We start from the raw sequence: 16,308 nt of genomic DNA, 5'->3' as shown, positions 1-16,308 counted from the left end.
GTCAGCAGCTATGAATGTTGAGTGTTCCATGTGTCAGTGCCCGGTCATGATCCCGAAGCTTATTTCTGCATTTATTCCTGAACGATTTCTAGGCACCAGATACATCAGATTTGTTGTTGCTGACAGCTCTGGCGCCAATAGTAACAAGCCCAAAAGACTGCACTAATCCAGGTGACTAGGTGAGCATTACAGGTACACAACAATTAACATATACTGGAAACACGGCAGCTACAGCCTACAGGGATAGAGCTAAAAAATTCTTTATATATGTGCAGGATTAGCTGCGTCCAAGCTCAGATAAACTTCCAGCAACTATTTGTTTCTTATAAATTTGGTTAAATTGAGGTTCTTTGTACCTTTGTAATGTTACAGCGTACATATGGACAACAGAAATGCTAATAACATCAACCAAAACCATTCAAGCAGCAAAATCAAATACATATGCATCCAACAGTCACTGATTGGTTTGTGCCAGAGTAAGGTCGTAAGCTGAGAGTGTGCCAGACTGGTCAACATCGAGCCTGTCAAATTCCTCAAGGAAAGAAGATAAATCCTCTTGGCTGATCTTTCCTAACTCTTTTAGCTTGTAAAGTACAAATTCGGCAGCACTGAAAAGTGTAAACAGATCAAGGCTCAGAGTTCAGACGTCAGCACTACTGACACCAGGCACTTCTGGAAATAGACTGATGGAAGAGGGTTGACGAAATGAGTTATAAGTAATGCACTTACCCAACTTGCCGGTCGCCATCCAGATCAGCTGCCTCAAGGTCCATAGTTGTTATCCTCCTGTTGAGCACCCATTTGGCGAGCATTTTCTGCCGTCGCTCGGTATAGAGTTCGGCAAGGCACATTAAGAACTGAGCCATGAGGATAGTGCTCATGATTATCCAAAATATCGCAAAAACACGCCCCAATTGGGATGAGAAACTTTTGTGCACATAACCCAGGGTAGTGATTGTGGCACAGACGGAGTAGAAGGAATCAACAATGCTCAGCTTCTCAACCTTCCACAAAAATAGAGTGCCAGCAGCAACAACCATCGCAAGGAGTAGAGCAACAGTGTAGAATTTGTACTTGATCCGATTTGTCTCCATTGCTCTGAGCATTTTGGCCTTGCCACCCTTCATATTCATGTGCAGTGCTTTGAAGAACAACACCTCCTGTTTCTCAACAAGATAATCTGCCGCTTTGCTGATGAAGAGAGCAATTATCGCCATGCCTATGAAGACGAAAGCACAAGCAAGCAGCTTTGTTGTGTCACTGTTTGGGACAAGATCCCCATAGCCAACTGAGGTCATTGTGACGACAACAAAGTACATGGCATCAAGCACTCTATTAGTCCTGTCCCCAGATATCTGATCCATGAAAAGGTAAAAGATGATGACACCCGCTAGCAGGTAGACAAAGAGGAGGAGGCCTACAAGTCTGAAGCTTGGCCGTATATCCTTGAATAACTCCTTGGCTTGAAGCGCAGGGCCACGTTCTTCAGGTTTTTGATCTGTGGGGTCTGCAGGAGTTGATCTGCATCGTCGAAACCTTTTAGCTCCTTCAGATGGCTTATTTTTCAGCACATTGGGAGGATTGTCCCCCATCAACGCTTGCTGAATGCTGTTGTCAGCCATTAGCTTGGCCTGGATCTGCTGCGATCGTGTTCAAAGACCTGAAATTCAGATAATCGAGCACATATTGACATATATAATAATGAGATAGGTAACTGAGTACGAATATATTTGGGGACTAGCAGATTATCAAGAGATGCGCTACACATAAAACACTATATATTTGGCCAAGATGGTAAGTCTATTTGAAACTGAGATGCCATCTCGAACCCAAAATGAACAGCAGCATGAAGAAATATGAATACTATACAGTACTGTTATCTGATAAGTGATAACAGATTGAGGTGAGGCAAAACAAATGGACTGTATGATGACTAATTCTTTTTTTGAAATAAAGCATGATGGCTAATTCCATAGGTAGAGGAAGGCAGCCTGACCCTTTCACGTTTGGCCCTCTGGGCACGGGAAGGGCAGAGTCACCAACCCCTCATCCCTACATGTCCCTTTCTTTCTAGGTCAAATTTCCATTCCAGGCTCTGTCCTCCTTAGCTGAGATCGGATGTCCGGTTCTACCTTGAGTCAAATTATGGCTTAAAAAATCGACAGTTTGGGGGCGCCAATTGCTTGTGGGATGAACATGGAAACCTCGAGACGGGATGGATTTCCACTATTGAAGCAAGGTTGGATGATAAAGAACAAACAGATTTTTCTGCGGACAAAACACACACACACGCAGGAGCAGAGGCATTTCTACTCAGGAGTCAGGACCAGCTAACTCTCTATCCTATCCAGGAGAACGAAGCTCAGTCCTCCACCACAATCACAGGTATACATACACTGAACCAGCACCAGTAGTGCTTGCAATTTGCAAAGGAGATTTGACCTGGCATCAAGCAAACAAGAAGGGATGGGTTGACTGGGGCGATTCGGGGAGCTTCTTTACCTCTGGGAGAGTCGGATCGGGTGAGCCGGATTGGATCCCGCGTGCAAGGGAAGCTCTTCGTCCTCTTCTTCTATCTCTTTCTCAGCTCCTGCTCCGTCTCCGCTTCTCTCGGCTTCGCCTTTTGTCAACTCCAGCCGAGCCCTCATAAAAAAAAAGACAAAAAAAAACCATCTGAGCCGAGAAGATCGACGCCGACGTGAGCTACGCGTGCCTGCCGACTGCCCCTTTTTTTTTTTGTCGGCCTGCTGCTTCCCTCTGGTCCCTGTTTGGTTGTGTGTAGTACAAGTAGCATAAAAATTTTGACTAATAATTAAAGGTACTAAATAAAGTTAATTTACAAAACTAACTCTATAATCCTGCGCTACTTCGCGAGACGAATCTAATGAGGTTCTTGACCGCACGATTAGAGGATGGTTATTGTAGCATCACTGTAGCCAATCATCGATTAATTACTGTCATTAGATTCGTCGTGAAAAATTACACCCATCCGTGAAATTTTTTTGCAAATAAACTTCGTTTAGTACTCCATGCATGTAAAAAAATTTTTTCGAAAATTGTGCGCGCTACTCATGCTAAACAACCAAACAGGCCCCTGGTTCTGCCGTTCTGGACTTCTCTGCTGGCAAAAAGTTACGCAGGTCCGTTGACTCCCCGTCTGTCATCACTGTTGGTGCGGGTCCAGGTGTGGCGCCAGGAGACAGTACGCCAACGCTGAACAAAGAAGCTGCTGCTGCGCGTGTGCGCGCGCGCACGGCTACTAAGGCCGCGTTTAGTTCCTGAAAAAATTCGGGTGGGCCAAAAAATTTCGGCGTGCGGATTGAACTAAACGGCATGCAAAAATTTTCGACCTTGTACTGTTCAACTAAATGTTCTGTGGCCGGCCCACCACCGCAGAACCCATATCCCCACCCACCCCCGTGACACCAACCCTAGACCGCCGCCCCTCGATCCTCTTCCCAGGCGCGCAGGAGCGCCGCTCCCATACCCGTTTGCGCCGCTGCTTGCCCTCGCTCCGTCCGCCGGCGGTCGTCGTCCGATTCACCCCCACCGCGCAGATCCTCCGATTGACCCGCCTCCATTCGCCCGTCGCCCTCGCCAACCCTAGCTGCCGCCTCCCCTAGCTCCTCTTCCCACCATCGCGTCACACCCCCGTCGGACCAGCACAGCCCGTGCAGATTCACGTGCTCGGGTTCCCGCTGGACCCCATGGACAGCTCCGATGGCGAGGCTTTCAATGGAGGCGGCGATGCTCCGAACCAAGGTGCCCCCTCCGCAGTGGGCTCCGGGTTCCCGTCGGCCGCGTCATAAACGGCGTACCCGAGGCCGCCGAGTTCGTGGACCTTGGGAGGCTCCGGCTTCCCGGCGGCTGCGGCTTCCACGGAGTACCCGAGGGCGCCGAGTTTGTGGACCTTAGGTCACGGCCTCCCCGGCTACCCCGCCGCCTCGCAACCATTTGTCGGATCTGGCAGCAACAATCCCATCCACGCCTTCAGCACGTTGGATCTCAACGCCGGCAACTCGTGGCCGGACATGAACGCCTACGCCTCCTACATCAGCTCGGGCCACGACGTGAGCGCAGTGCAGGCCCCTCCCCCCTTCGCCTGCCATCTCATTCTACAGCCCCAAGGTCTGGCGCCGACGGTCCTCGCAGCGACGCCGAAGAAGGAGGAGGTACTGGGACGGGCGCGAGGGGCCGGACGCGCAGGAGTCCCCGAGTCCGAGGCCCCGGCATGACCATCGGTGGCGACAACTTCGACAGCGCATGGACCGCCCCCACCGCCTCCACCCCGGGTAACAATCCTCATCCCCAGCTGTCCTCGCTAATGTCATCCATCGTAAATTGAACGCCTTGTAGATGTCATTGTGGTTTCCGTTGTTGTTGTGGTTGCTAAAAATTTTAGGGTCGGAAAGTTGCAAAAAACAGAGCCGATTGGACTCCTGAGCACACAGCCCTTTTCTGTAAGCTTTACTTCATGCAAATAGACAACGGCAATTGCAACATGGGTGTTATAAGCAAGTCAGGCTGGACCGATATCAGGACCAGGTTCTTTGCTGCAACTGGCATGATGCATACCACTGAACAATTTTCTAGCCGGCTCAGAAACCTCAAAAAAGAATGGGCATTTATCAATTTGCTGCGCTATGGGGGATCGGGGTTGGATAGAGATGCAAATGGAAACCCTGTTGCCGACGACCAATGGTGGGAAAACCACACCAAGGTATTTACTTAATTTCTGTAAATTCTTACTTGCCATTATGAAGTCATGCGCTAAGTTGCTTGTGTTCTTTTGCAGAAGCACAAGTCCTTGAAATAGTTTAGACACGGCTACCCTCCATATTTGGACGACATGGACAGAATGTTTGAGCATGCCATTGTTGATGGGCCCTCAGCTTGTTGTGCTGCAACACGTACTGCACAGCAGGTTGAGCAGGTAGAGTCCTCAGATGAATATGAGGACGACGATGAAGATGACACCAACACCGAAGCTGAGCAGACAGGCACCCCCCACAGCGTGACCACCCCTCCCTCCAATAGCATCAAAAGGGGTCCAACTTCACTGACTTGAAGAAGCGAAGTCACAAAGATGAACAGTGATCTGAGTCTGGATGAACAGTGATCCCCTACCGTGAATCACTGCAGCTGGTACTGTTCATGAAACACTGTTCAAAAAGGTGCTGTTTTACACTGTATCAGGGGTACTGTAGCAATCAGTTCTGTCCATCCATCTCAGATCGGACGGCCGGAAATACACCGAAAGTCACCGCTACAGTGTTTGCTGACTTTGCTTCAGCACTTCAGAGAATCCAGGTTGCATCAAAAGAGCTAGCAGCACCAGCACCACTGCCCGCAGCCCAAGCAAGAGGCACAAAATTCGTGCTGTTAGGGCAGTTTCATCCAGCTTGATCCGCCACAATGAAATCCAGGGCGACAGGAATGCTCTCATTGGAAAACTTTTTAGGGAAAGGGCAGAACAGGAAGAAGCTGCTAGGAATGAACATAGGTTGAGGGTGCAGAGGGTTTACGACCTTGCTGAGGATATAGGTGTCACCCCAGAGACGTCACCGGAGTTGTTCCGAGCAGTCATGGCCCTAGTAAAGGACGACACTCATATGGAGCTGTCTTTCAAAGCAACTCCCGTAGGAAGGCGATTCATGCTGGAGGAGTACAAGACGGTCAAGAACTAGACCATCCTATATAATATGCAGTTTGATTAGTGTCTTAAGTATGGTTTGTAGTACGTCTGTGTTGGTTGGCATGTGAGTTTGAACTAAGACTGGGTTGTAGTATGTCTGTGGTAACTGTCATGTGCTTTGAACTAAGTCTGTGGTTTGAGTAGTGGATGCAATGGAAGTTATTATTTATGCATGCCTGAGATGATTTAAATTAATGTGCACTTGTTGACTCATTTGTGTGGTCGCTCAATTAGTGGGCTGTTTTTTTAAAATATGATTTGACTTACTGTGCAGCAGTGTTGATCTACGATATGAGTTCGGGCTGTTTCCTTTGGTTGCCGCTAACAATGTTGTGCTTCAGTTGCTTATGCAGGTTCCAGGGACATCATCAACTTTGAGAAATAGCAGTTCAAAATGGGAGGACAGCTTCTTTGAGCTGGTGGAGCTGTGCCTGCAAGATGATGACGACGAGGCCTTCTTCCAGAGTATGTATGAGTTTGCAATTCATGCTGACAAGCATTTGAGTAGAGCACCTTATAGGCAACCAAAAATGTCTGGTTTGGAATGGGTTAATTTGAAATTGAGCAATAGAAGGTCTTGTTACAACATGTTTAGAGTCAGCCCAGACATGTTTCATAGTCTGCACTCTCTTCTGGTACAATCATATGGCCTCAAATCTAGTTCAAAATCAACCTCGATTGAGGCGCTCGGGATGTTTCTTTGGGTGCTTGGGTCCCCTCAATCAGCCCGGCAAGCTGAGGACAGATTTGAGCGATCTTTGGGGACAGTTTTCAGCATGTTCAGCAAAGTTTTGAAGAGTGTGCTAAGGCTTGCTGCCGACATCATAAAGCCGGAGGATCCAGAATTCAGCATTGTGCATCCTAGACTTCGCAGCCGTAGGTTCTATCCCTACTTCAGTAATTGCATAGGGGCAATCGATGGAACTCATGTACCGTGTGTGGTGCCGAAGAATCTGTTCATGCAGCATTTGAGTCGGAAAGGGAGGACCACACAGAATGTTATGGTAGCCTGCGACTTTGACATGAGGTTCACATTTGTGCTTAGTGGATGGCCCGGATCAGTTCATGATATGAGGCCCTTTAATGATGCACTGACAACATATAGCCATGTCTTCCACATCCACCAGCAGGTACAATTCAAATCAGCAAGTTATGTTGCCAATGTTATGTGAGGTAATGTCACTAACTCACGCTATTTGCTGCAGGAAAATATTACTTAGTGGACTCGGGGTATCGCAACCAGGTGGGATACCTAGCTCCTTACAAAGGAACAAAGTACCATTTGCAGGAGTATAGGAATGCCGCAACTCCATAAGATATGGAAGAGACCTTCAACTATGCACATTCTTCCCTTAGGAATGTCGTTGAAAGGTCTATTGGTGTGTTGAAAATGAAGTGGAGGATGCTGAAGGAGATACCTGCTTATGCCCCTGATAAGCAAAGCGAAATCATACAGGCCGCATGTGCATTGCATAATTTCATTAGGAATAGTGGCATACGGGATAGACACTTCCGCTGCTGTGATCGTGATGAAAATTATGTCCCAGATGAAGCATCGGAGGATCAACCGGACACAGAAGAAGTGCCTGATGAACTGGACAGCATGAATGAGTTTCGTGATACCCTTGCGCTTGCTTTGTTTAACCGTAATTAAAAGTTTTGTTTGACTTGTGTGTACTGCGAGATGGAAAATGTCTTGTGCTGCCTTGTTTGTGCGGGAACTGTGTATGGATGAGAACTGTGCTTTTGTGGTTCAATGACGCTAATAATGTTCACATGTGTTCTGTGAATTTGTTATATGGTGTGTGAGTAATGGTTGGATGCTTTGCGTTCGGATGCTGGGAATTTAATTTTGAAATTGTGCCGCTGCAACTGTTCGCTTGGATGCTGTGCTTGTGGGCTGTGAATGCTTTTTGCATGCAAGCATTAAATGAGGGAACAGGAAAAGTCCTAGCTGCAGCTCAAAAAAGTTTGGGAACTAAACACCACCCAAAATTTTTTGGGATGGAAAGATTTTTTGGGTTGCGCTGCCAACGGCAGCTTTTTAGCTCGGCCAAACTTTTCCGGCAACTAAACGCTGCCTAAAGCACTATGGCTGTAGTGTTTCAGACAAGAACTTTTACTGTTTCAGTAACCTGAACTTAACTTGGGGTTTTGGGCGATATCCGCCGGCCGTGGACATCCTATCGTTTCTCTCTTCATCTTGCTCCAGCCCAGCACCGGCCAGCTCCAGGCTTCCAGCCAGCCCCAGCGAGCCGAACAGGCGGGCAGTCATGCTCCTCGCTGGTCTCTCCGGTGAGCCTGGGTAGCAAGTATAAAAGTTTGCGAGTATCCAGGTGACCATCAGCATTTTAACATGATATGCTGGAAACATGGCACCCCGCAGGGTGTGCAGTGTGCAAGCTCACCATCAAATATTTGTTTGTTACAGGCTTGATTCAAGCAGCAAAATCAAATACATATGCATACACCAGTTATTGACTGGTTTCTGCCACAATAAGATCATGAGTCGAGAGTGTGCCAGACTGGTCAACGTCGAGCTTCTCAAACTCCTTGAGGAAAGAAGATATCTCCTCTTGGCTGATCTTGCCTAGCTCTTTTAGCTTGTAAAGTACGAATTCAGCAGCACTGTAAACAGATCGAGGATCAGACGTCAGCACCAGTGATACAAGCACTTCCGAAAATATTTGACTGCTGGAAGATGGGTGGCAAAATGAGGTAATAAGTCATGCACTTACTCGACTTGTCGGTCGCCATCCAGGTCAGCTGCCTCAAGGTCCATGGTTGTTATCCTCCTGTTGAGCACCCATTTCGCCAGCATTTTCTGTCGTCGCTCAGTGTAGAGCTCAGCAAGGTACAGGAAGAACTGAGCCAGGATGATAGTGCTCGTGATTATCCAAAATATCGCGAAAACACGCCCCAATTTGGATGAGAAGCTTTTAGCCCCATAACCCAAGGCAGTGATCGTGGCACAGACGCAGAAGAAGGAATCAACAAGGCTCAGCTTCTCAACCTTCCACAGAAATAGAGTGCCAGCAACAATAACAATTGCAAGAAGTAGAGCGACAATGTAGAATTTGTACTTTATCCTCCTTGTCTGCATTGCTCTGAGCATTTTGGCCTCACCACCCTTCATATTCATGTGCAGTGCTTTGTAGAACAACACCTTCTGTTTCTCAACAAAATAATCCGCCGCTTTGCTGATGAAGAGAGCAATCATCACCATGCCTATCAAGACGAAAGCACAAGCAAGCAGCTTTGTCGTGTCACTGTTTGGGACAAGATCCCCATAGCCAACCGAGGTCATTGTGATAATGACGAAGTACAGAGAATCAAGCACTCTATTAGTTGTCTTCCCGGATATCTGATCCATGACAAGGTAAAAGGTGATGACACCCGCTAGCAGGTAGACAAAAAGGATGAGTCCCACAAGTCTCAAGCTTGGCAACTCCTTGACTTGAAGCACAGAGCTGTGTTCTGCAGGTTGTTCGGGGTTTTGATCTTTGGGGTTTTGATCTTCGGGGTTTTGATCGGTGGGATCTAAGGGAGTTGACCTGCATCGTCGAACCTGTTTAGCTCGTTCAGATGGTATCCTTTTCAGCACATTAGGAGAATCTTCTATCGACACTTGCTGAATGCTGCTGTCAGCCATGAGCCTGGCCTGGATCTACTGCGATCAAAGGCCTGAAATTCAGATAAAGCGCATGTTAACATATATAATAATGAGAGACTTGCAGATTATCAGGCGACACGCCACATGTAAACAGGGCTGGTAAGCCTATTCATGGTCACAAATCCAAAATGAACAGCACCATGAAGAAATTGGACTGTTTACAGGGGAAAAGGCAGTATCACACCCTTCCACGTTTGGTCGGTCCGCTTGGCCTCTGGGCAGTCATCATCCCTCATCCGGTCATCCCTACCTGTCCTTTTCTCTCTAGGTCAAATTTCCATTTCAGTCCCTTCAAAAAAATCCATTTCAGTCTATATCCTCGATTCTTAATTTGTTGAGATCGGATCTCTGGTTCCCTGCCTGGTGTCAAGTTGTAGCTTAAAAAATCCATGAAACCCAGTGAGAATCTCTTCTGGGTGAGCATGGAAACCTGGATTTCAACTATCCAAGCAAGGTTGATGATGAAGAACACACAGGAGCATAGGCATTTCGTTGCAGCATTCATTCTAGACTAGCTTAATCCCTATCCTACCCATAGGGGGGAAAAAGCTCGATCGGTTCTCCGCTACAAGCGCAGCTATGCACCCACTGAAGCAGCACTGGAAGTGATTGCAATTTGCAAGGGAGATCTGATTTGGCATCAAGCAAACAAGAATAGATACGGGTTGACTGGGGCGACTCGGAGAGGAGCTTTACCTCTGGGAGCGTCAGATCTAGTGAGCCTGATTGAATCCCGCAGGAAAGGGAAGCTCTTCGCCCGTCTCTTGGAGCTCTGACTCAGCTCCTCCGCAGTCAACGCTTCTCTTGGCATTGCCTTTTGTCAAGTCGAGCTGGGCCGACAGACAAGATCCACGCCGACGTGAGCTACGCGTGGTTGCCATGTGCTATTTTGCACAAATTTTTAAATAATATAAGTGCTCAAATTTAGAGTTCAAAAATAAATTTGAAAAGAGAATAGAAAATTGTCACTGAATCGGTACAATAGCGTAGATCCACAACAGAAAGTGATGACGCGGAGGGGAGGATAAGGTACAAATGTTGGTTGCAAACATGTTCAGATACTCGTCATAGAATTACAGTTCCATGATACATCCAATTTATTCTTAAAAATAGTTAGACTGTCTGTATGTCTCCAATAGTCCAAACCCAAATAGAAAAGGCATTTCACAGTTTGGATCGTGCATAGTAAAAGAGTCCCTTCCCCAAAACATCCCTTCTCCAGCAGCGGACGCAAAACTTTCCTCTCCATGTCACGCTAGCTCCTTCCCACCGCTCCCCGTCACGCCTCCGCGGACCCATCACATCGTGGAGAGAGAGGTGATGCAAATAAGCGTCACGTCTCGCGTGGTAGGAAAAATGAGTACCCTGTTGCATCTTCCGTTGGAGTGACTTTTTGATAGGCAAAACAGTGTGCACAATGCATTTTGAATTTGGATCAAGGTTTGCACTGTTGGAGACGTTCTTACTAAAATAATTAAAATCATCCGTTGCTTAAAAAAAGGACGACGAAACCTATCGTAAATTTGATGGAAAAAATTTGGAAAGTAGAAAAAGGCTGCTGCTACTATCAGCATGGGCGGATCTAGCACCGGGTCAGTCGGGGCTCGAGCCCCTCTTACCCGTGCTAGAAGCATGAAGCCCCTCGTAAGCTCCCCCTATAAATTTGTAGCTATTGAAATTTGAAAGAAGTGGATATAGGTAGAAGATGAAGTGAATAAGTTTCTCCTAATATTTTTTCTAGATCTGCCATTGACGATCAGCATGAAGCAATTATTGGAATTTAATTAGCAAACTAAAAATAGAAACGGAAACTTTGGGGGGGGGGGGGGGGGGGTGGCGAGCATGATCGAAAAGGAGAAACGCGGTAGCTGGGAGATTCAAGCAACACTGATATGAGGAAGCAAAACTGTCATGCAGTTTTTTTTAAAAAAATACTAAAGTGAAAGAGAATTGCCCCGGATCATGCCAATAGCATCACGCTCTTCCTCTTAAATTCTGGAACACATCAGGATCCCGACGTGCTACAAGATGCTGCCGAATCACTCGAGCTCAGCTATGGGCCACATGCCAAATAAACCATCGCATCAGTCTCAAAGCCCAGTCCGTTATGGTCGAAATGCTCCCAAAGTCCCAATCCATGAGCTCATGGCCACACCACTTCTTTTCTCTCCATCCACCTCTTGTTGCTTCCGTCCAGCAGAAAAAGCTTTGCGGCCGCCAAATACGAAGAGAGAAGAGAAAAACAAAGGAGGAGGAGCTTTCATCGATGGCACGCTCAGAAAGCTCCGCGATTGGTGTGGCCTCTGACGTCGGAGTGTCCAGCACACTAAGACCAGAGAGAGACCACGGTTGAAACGGGGACGCGAGCCGGCCAATGGAAGAGAGCAGCTAGCGATGGAGCTCTCTTGGCTGATAAGGCCCGGTTCCGGAGGGCATGCGCGCGCGCGCGCGCCGGTGGAGCTCGTGTGGGCGACTGCTCCACCGGGACCAAGCTAATGGTGATTGCTGTGCTGGTGGCGACCGGCGAAGAGAGCGCTGGAGCACAGGTAAAAGCGACGTGGTTTTTCTCGTTTTTGCGTGGATGTAAATGGTCAGACTTTTTCAGACTCTGGTCATTTGGTGAATCAGTAAGTTGCGCATAAACCAGCTAAATTTAAGTATGCTCTCTCTCTCTCTCTCTCTCTCTCTCTCTCTCTCTCTCTCTCTCTCTCTCTCTCTCTCTCTTTGAAACTATTCAACTATCAACTGAATTTTGTTTGGGACAATAATCCTAACTACAACATGTAGGACAGAAGAAGAAGAAGAAGAAAAAAAAGCAGAATCAATCACACATTTCTTATCTGAAACGGAGGGCAGATACGGGTGAGACGTGAGAGGGCCAGTGTCAAAGAATGCATACGCTGAGTTGCGTCTGTGTCATGGATTCATGGGGACTGATGAATGAAAGAGTGGCACTGCAGCCTAGAACTAGAGCAGCTGACAGGAACCCAATCAGAATCTCATCTCCAAGTGCTGGTAGAGTGGTAGTGGAAACCGGGGAGCGAGGCCCCCACATGTTGACGATTCTCGCCCGGATTCAGTTGTTAAATGCATGCATAGCCTCCAATCAAGCTGCCCGTGCCTTGTTGCGTATGGAAACGGAGATACTGCGACGGCGACATGAGTACATGACCTGATCATGATCAGCCGTTATTGGGCAGCAATTTCAAAATTGGGCGCAATCATGCGTGCATGGGAAACCCATCTATCTCCAGCAGCCAAGTTAGTGGTGTGCTATTCCTGATATCATCACATCAGAAGTTAGTGATCTATGCATCAGCATGCTCAGTTGATGGATTTCTGAAACCCTGGCTGGTATAGGTTGTCATATAAGCAACGAAATAATGATCATGTTGGCCAGTGATGAAAAAGCCCATTGCTAAGTACGAGCTCCAACTCCAAGACCTCTTGGTCAGCCTTGCATAACGCCTGTCTTCGATCTCTTGTTGCAATGTCCATAGAGACCTTCCCCAATTCTAGAGCCATCTTATCATCCTCTTTTGTTCAGTTCCCCTTCCTTACAACAAGCTAGTATGTGGTTGCAAATCTGAATTTATAGTCGTGTTGTGTGTAAAACTAAGCCAATAACTGCGGTCGTAATTCAAAGAAACGGATACAAATTCCTACGCCCCCAGCAATGACACCTAGGCCCACCCAAAAAAAAAAAACAATGACACCTAGGCGCTCTTTGTATTCACGCAATGGTTTTCCCAATCTCTCAGAGGATAAGTGGCCCCCCAATCTCCCAACCGCGAGCCAAGAGAGATTCCAAGGCTACCGTAGGATTCAATTCCAGAACAGTACAACAACACCCCTGACCACAAGAAGATCAGGAATCGTTCATGGCGCGATCGAGGAGAGCCGCTGGCTCACGCCACCAATCGAATTCCAAGCCTCCAATTAACCAGCAGAGGCTGCATCATGCTCCCGGCCTGCAGGGACCCAAGCAATTCGTGACTCATGTGGACTCCATGTTCTTGCCCGTCTCGCTCGGCCAAAAAAGACGGCAGGTAACATCATGTTCGTTACCTAATGAATGCCGATGTCCGCTAGCTGCATCAGATTTATGCGTCTGAATTTTGGATCATTTCAGGAGAAAAAACAAGTGAATGGATGCGTGAGAGCAAAAACTGTCCGTATTGGAGCTTACTTCACGGCTCTTTTCTTCGCGTCAATCATCATGATTCCTCCTCCTCCATGGATATACAATTTGTGTTGGGCTGCTAACTCGCCTGTGTTTAGCGCTAGTCGAGTGACAGTTAACGATGCCTAACTTTTCTCTGTTCTTTCCTGCCCCTGGAGACGTACTACGTTCTATATAAAGCCATCCCTGCATTGCAGATTTTGGCCAGGAAGAAGTAGCGACTTGCATTGGGCCATCCAAAACTAGCTAGTGGCTGCTGCACACAGCGCACACACCTGAGCTAGCTGCTAGCCATTTGTGTGCGACTGTGCGTAGCACATCGGCACTTGAAAGTTGTTCGTTGCAAACATGACCATGTCACGGCTCATCCTCGCCGCCGTTGTCGTCGTGGCCAGCGCGTGCGCCACCGCTCCCCGCGCGCTCGCGGCGCGCGAGCTCGCCGCCGGGGAGGATGACGCCGCCGCGATGGCGCTGCGGCACGAGGAGTGGATGGCGGAGCACGGGCGCGCGTACAAGGACGAGGCGGAGAAGGCGCGGCGGCTGGAGATATTCCGGGCCAACGCGAGGCTGATCGACTCGTTCAACGCCGCCGCGGGGGAGCGCGGTCACCGGCTGGCCACGAACAGGTTCACCGACCTCACCGACGAGGAGTTCCGCGCCGCCAGGACCGGGTACCGGCGGCCGGCGCCGGCGGCCGGGAGCCGCGCCGGCCGGTTCAGGTACGAGAACGTCAGCCTGGCGGACGCGCCGGCGAGCGTGGACTGGCGGGCGATGGGCGCCGTCACCGGCGTCAAGGACCAAGGAGATTGTGGTACATACGAACGCACACATACACCACATGCATGATTTGATTTGAGTATATATATTAGCAGCTAGGGTAAAAATTATTAGCTGGTCAAAATCTACCGCGGTATAAATTTGCAGTTTTTGCAGCGCACGCGTGGACACGTCTCCATTGTAACGCACGCGTGCGGTCAAAACGGAAAGGTTACAGCAGAAAAGACAGTGGACTAGATTTTGTACTGGTAGGAGACTAGATGTAGCACTAGTGCATGACTCTTGGTCAAAGAAGGTCAAAAAGGACTTGGTCAACGAAGAAGTTTTTGACGACATGAATTATTATTGGAATTTCTATCAGCAGTCCAAGTCTAACATGCATGGTCGTCGCAGGCTGTTGCTGGGCGTTCTCGGCGGTGGCGGCGGTGGAAGGGCTGAACAAGATCCGGACGGGGCGGCTGGTGTCGCTGTCGGAGCAGGAGCTGGTGGACTGCGACGTCTACGGCGAGGACCAGGGCTGCGAGGGCGGCCTCATGGACGACGCCTTCCAGTTCATCGCGCGCCGCGGCGGCCTGGCCTCGGAGTCGGGGTACCCGTACGACGGCGAGGACGGGTCGTGCCGCTCGTCCGGCGCCGCCGCGGCGCGGGCCGCGTCCATCCGGGGCCACGAGGACGTGCCGCGCAACAACGAGGCGGCGCTCGCGGCGGCCGTGGCGCACCAGCCGGTGTCCGTGGCCATCAACGGCGCGGACCCCGCGTTCCGGTTCTACGCCGGCGGCGTGCTGGGCGGCGGCGACTGCGACACCGAGCTGAACCACGCCGTCACGGCCGTCGGCTACGGCACGGCCGGCGACGGCACCCGGTACTGGGTGATGAAGAACTCGTGGGGCGCGTCGTGGGGCGAGGGCGGCTACGTCCGCATCCGCCGCGGCGTCCGCGGCGAGGGCGTCTGCGGCCTCGCCAAGCTGCCGTCCTACCCCGTCTAGCTTGCGCGCCGCCGTGACGGGTGGTGCTGCTCTGTCGGATCTAAGCGATGCACGGCTGGTGGCGTCCGTTGGTTCGGGTGCTCGTAGCACGAAGGCCGCGCACGAAACGTCAGACGTGCATGGCAGTTTCGACTAGTTTGCTAGTCTTAAGTTAATGTCGTCCTAATTAAGACGTGCGTGCGTGCGTGTCTCTAAGCTACAGTATGGCATGATGTGTGTAGATCACGACTCAGCACTGCAATTGTGCAAAGCCATTACTCCTGCAGCAGTAGGAATGGTCGGGGTTGTACCTTACCTGGGGGCGACACGCGTACTGTACTGTGCAGATTGGCTCTCAGACCAGTTAAATGTATACAGGAAATCAGGAATACATGTAAAACGGTGTATAGTTTGAAGTAATACTTTGGGACCATATTGACGTGTTGTGCTGCAGTTGATGTAGATTGTTTTTTTTACGCTCACTTAGAAAAAAAGGGGGTTTCCGAATTCTGAACTCAGTATCAGATCATGGACGCAATAGTACGACTCACTCCATCCCTAATTAAATATAGTTTTAATTTTTCTAAATAATTTGGAAAGAAGGAGCACTTCTGAACATCCTCGGCCATTATTGAAGAGTCCTTTATCACCAAATTATTTAAAATAGTTTGGTATCTGGTAAAAAAAATAGTTGGTCAATTTTAGAACGGTTAGACTTCACTCTGTTCGATGTGCTGTGTCCGGTGGCTGGTGCTAATTTGTTGTGAGAGAAAAGTACTGCTGGCTGGTACTGATTTGGTGTGAGAGAAAAACACTGTTGGTTGATTGCTGCGAACAGATTGAGAACAAACTAAAATATTTTTACAATTCAGTACAGAGGGAGTAGTAATTTTTAAAAAATTAGTACATCACCCGTATAAATACTATCAATATCTCGCAAAAAAATATAAAGACTGAGTTTCTTTAAAAAGAACACCGTCGGCTATTATTAAAAAAAATATTAGGTGCAAATCAA

General features: G+C 48.7%; 3 protein-coding genes and 1 pseudogene across 5 annotated transcripts; 2 read left to right on the top strand and 2 right to left on the bottom strand.

Moving 5' to 3' along the window:
- Nucleotides 1-293: 293 nt before the first annotated feature.
- LOC120649741 lies at nt 294-1,660 on the bottom strand (annotated as a pseudogene). Its single transcript, XR_005665363.1, has 2 exons — nt 730-1,660; nt 294-608 (listed from the first exon to the last, which is right to left on the bottom strand). The product of XR_005665363.1 is annotated as a two pore potassium channel a-like (transcript).
- Nucleotides 1,661-3,422: 1,762 nt separating this feature from the next.
- On the top strand, nt 3,423-7,492 carry LOC120649742. 2 transcript variants are annotated; one of them, XM_039926613.1, is made up of 5 exons: nt 3,423-4,292; nt 4,403-4,720; nt 4,796-5,675; nt 6,049-6,825; nt 6,901-7,492. In XM_039926613.1, exons 3-5 carry the CDS (start codon nt 5,586-5,588, stop codon nt 6,913-6,915), a joined length of 882 nt encoding a protein of 293 aa, XP_039782547.1. In that variant the 5' UTR covers nt 3,423-4,292; nt 4,403-4,720; nt 4,796-5,585; the 3' UTR covers nt 6,916-7,492. The 2 variants fall into 2 exon arrangements, with proteins under 2 accessions (XP_039782547.1, XP_039782546.1); XM_039926612.1 differs by having other exon boundaries at nt 6,037-6,825.
- Nucleotides 7,493-8,032: 540 nt separating this feature from the next.
- LOC120649740 (two pore potassium channel a-like) lies at nt 8,033-10,232 on the bottom strand. The gene is made up of 3 exons (XM_039926611.1): nt 10,065-10,232; nt 8,434-9,379; nt 8,033-8,323 (listed from the first exon to the last, which is right to left on the bottom strand). Exons 2-3 carry the CDS (start codon nt 9,345-9,347, stop codon nt 8,170-8,172), a joined length of 1,068 nt encoding a protein of 355 aa, XP_039782545.1. The 5' UTR covers nt 9,348-9,379; nt 10,065-10,232; the 3' UTR covers nt 8,033-8,169.
- A 3,363-nt stretch (nt 10,233-13,595) lies between these two features.
- LOC120649739 (senescence-specific cysteine protease SAG39-like) lies at nt 13,596-15,726 on the top strand. The gene is made up of 2 exons (XM_039926609.1): nt 13,596-14,362; nt 14,722-15,726. Exons 1-2 carry the CDS (start codon nt 13,900-13,902, stop codon nt 15,312-15,314), a joined length of 1,056 nt encoding a protein of 351 aa, XP_039782543.1. The 5' UTR covers nt 13,596-13,899; the 3' UTR covers nt 15,315-15,726.
- Nucleotides 15,727-16,308: the final 582 nt, after the last annotated feature.

This window comes from Panicum virgatum, chromosome 9K (genome assembly GCF_016808335.1).
Source record: "Panicum virgatum strain AP13 chromosome 9K, P.virgatum_v5, whole genome shotgun sequence".
Lineage (NCBI taxonomy): Eukaryota > Viridiplantae > Streptophyta > Magnoliopsida > Poales > Poaceae > Panicum > Panicum virgatum.
The sequence above is the reverse complement of the archived record's forward strand: the minus strand, read 5'-3'. Positions and strand labels throughout refer to the sequence as shown.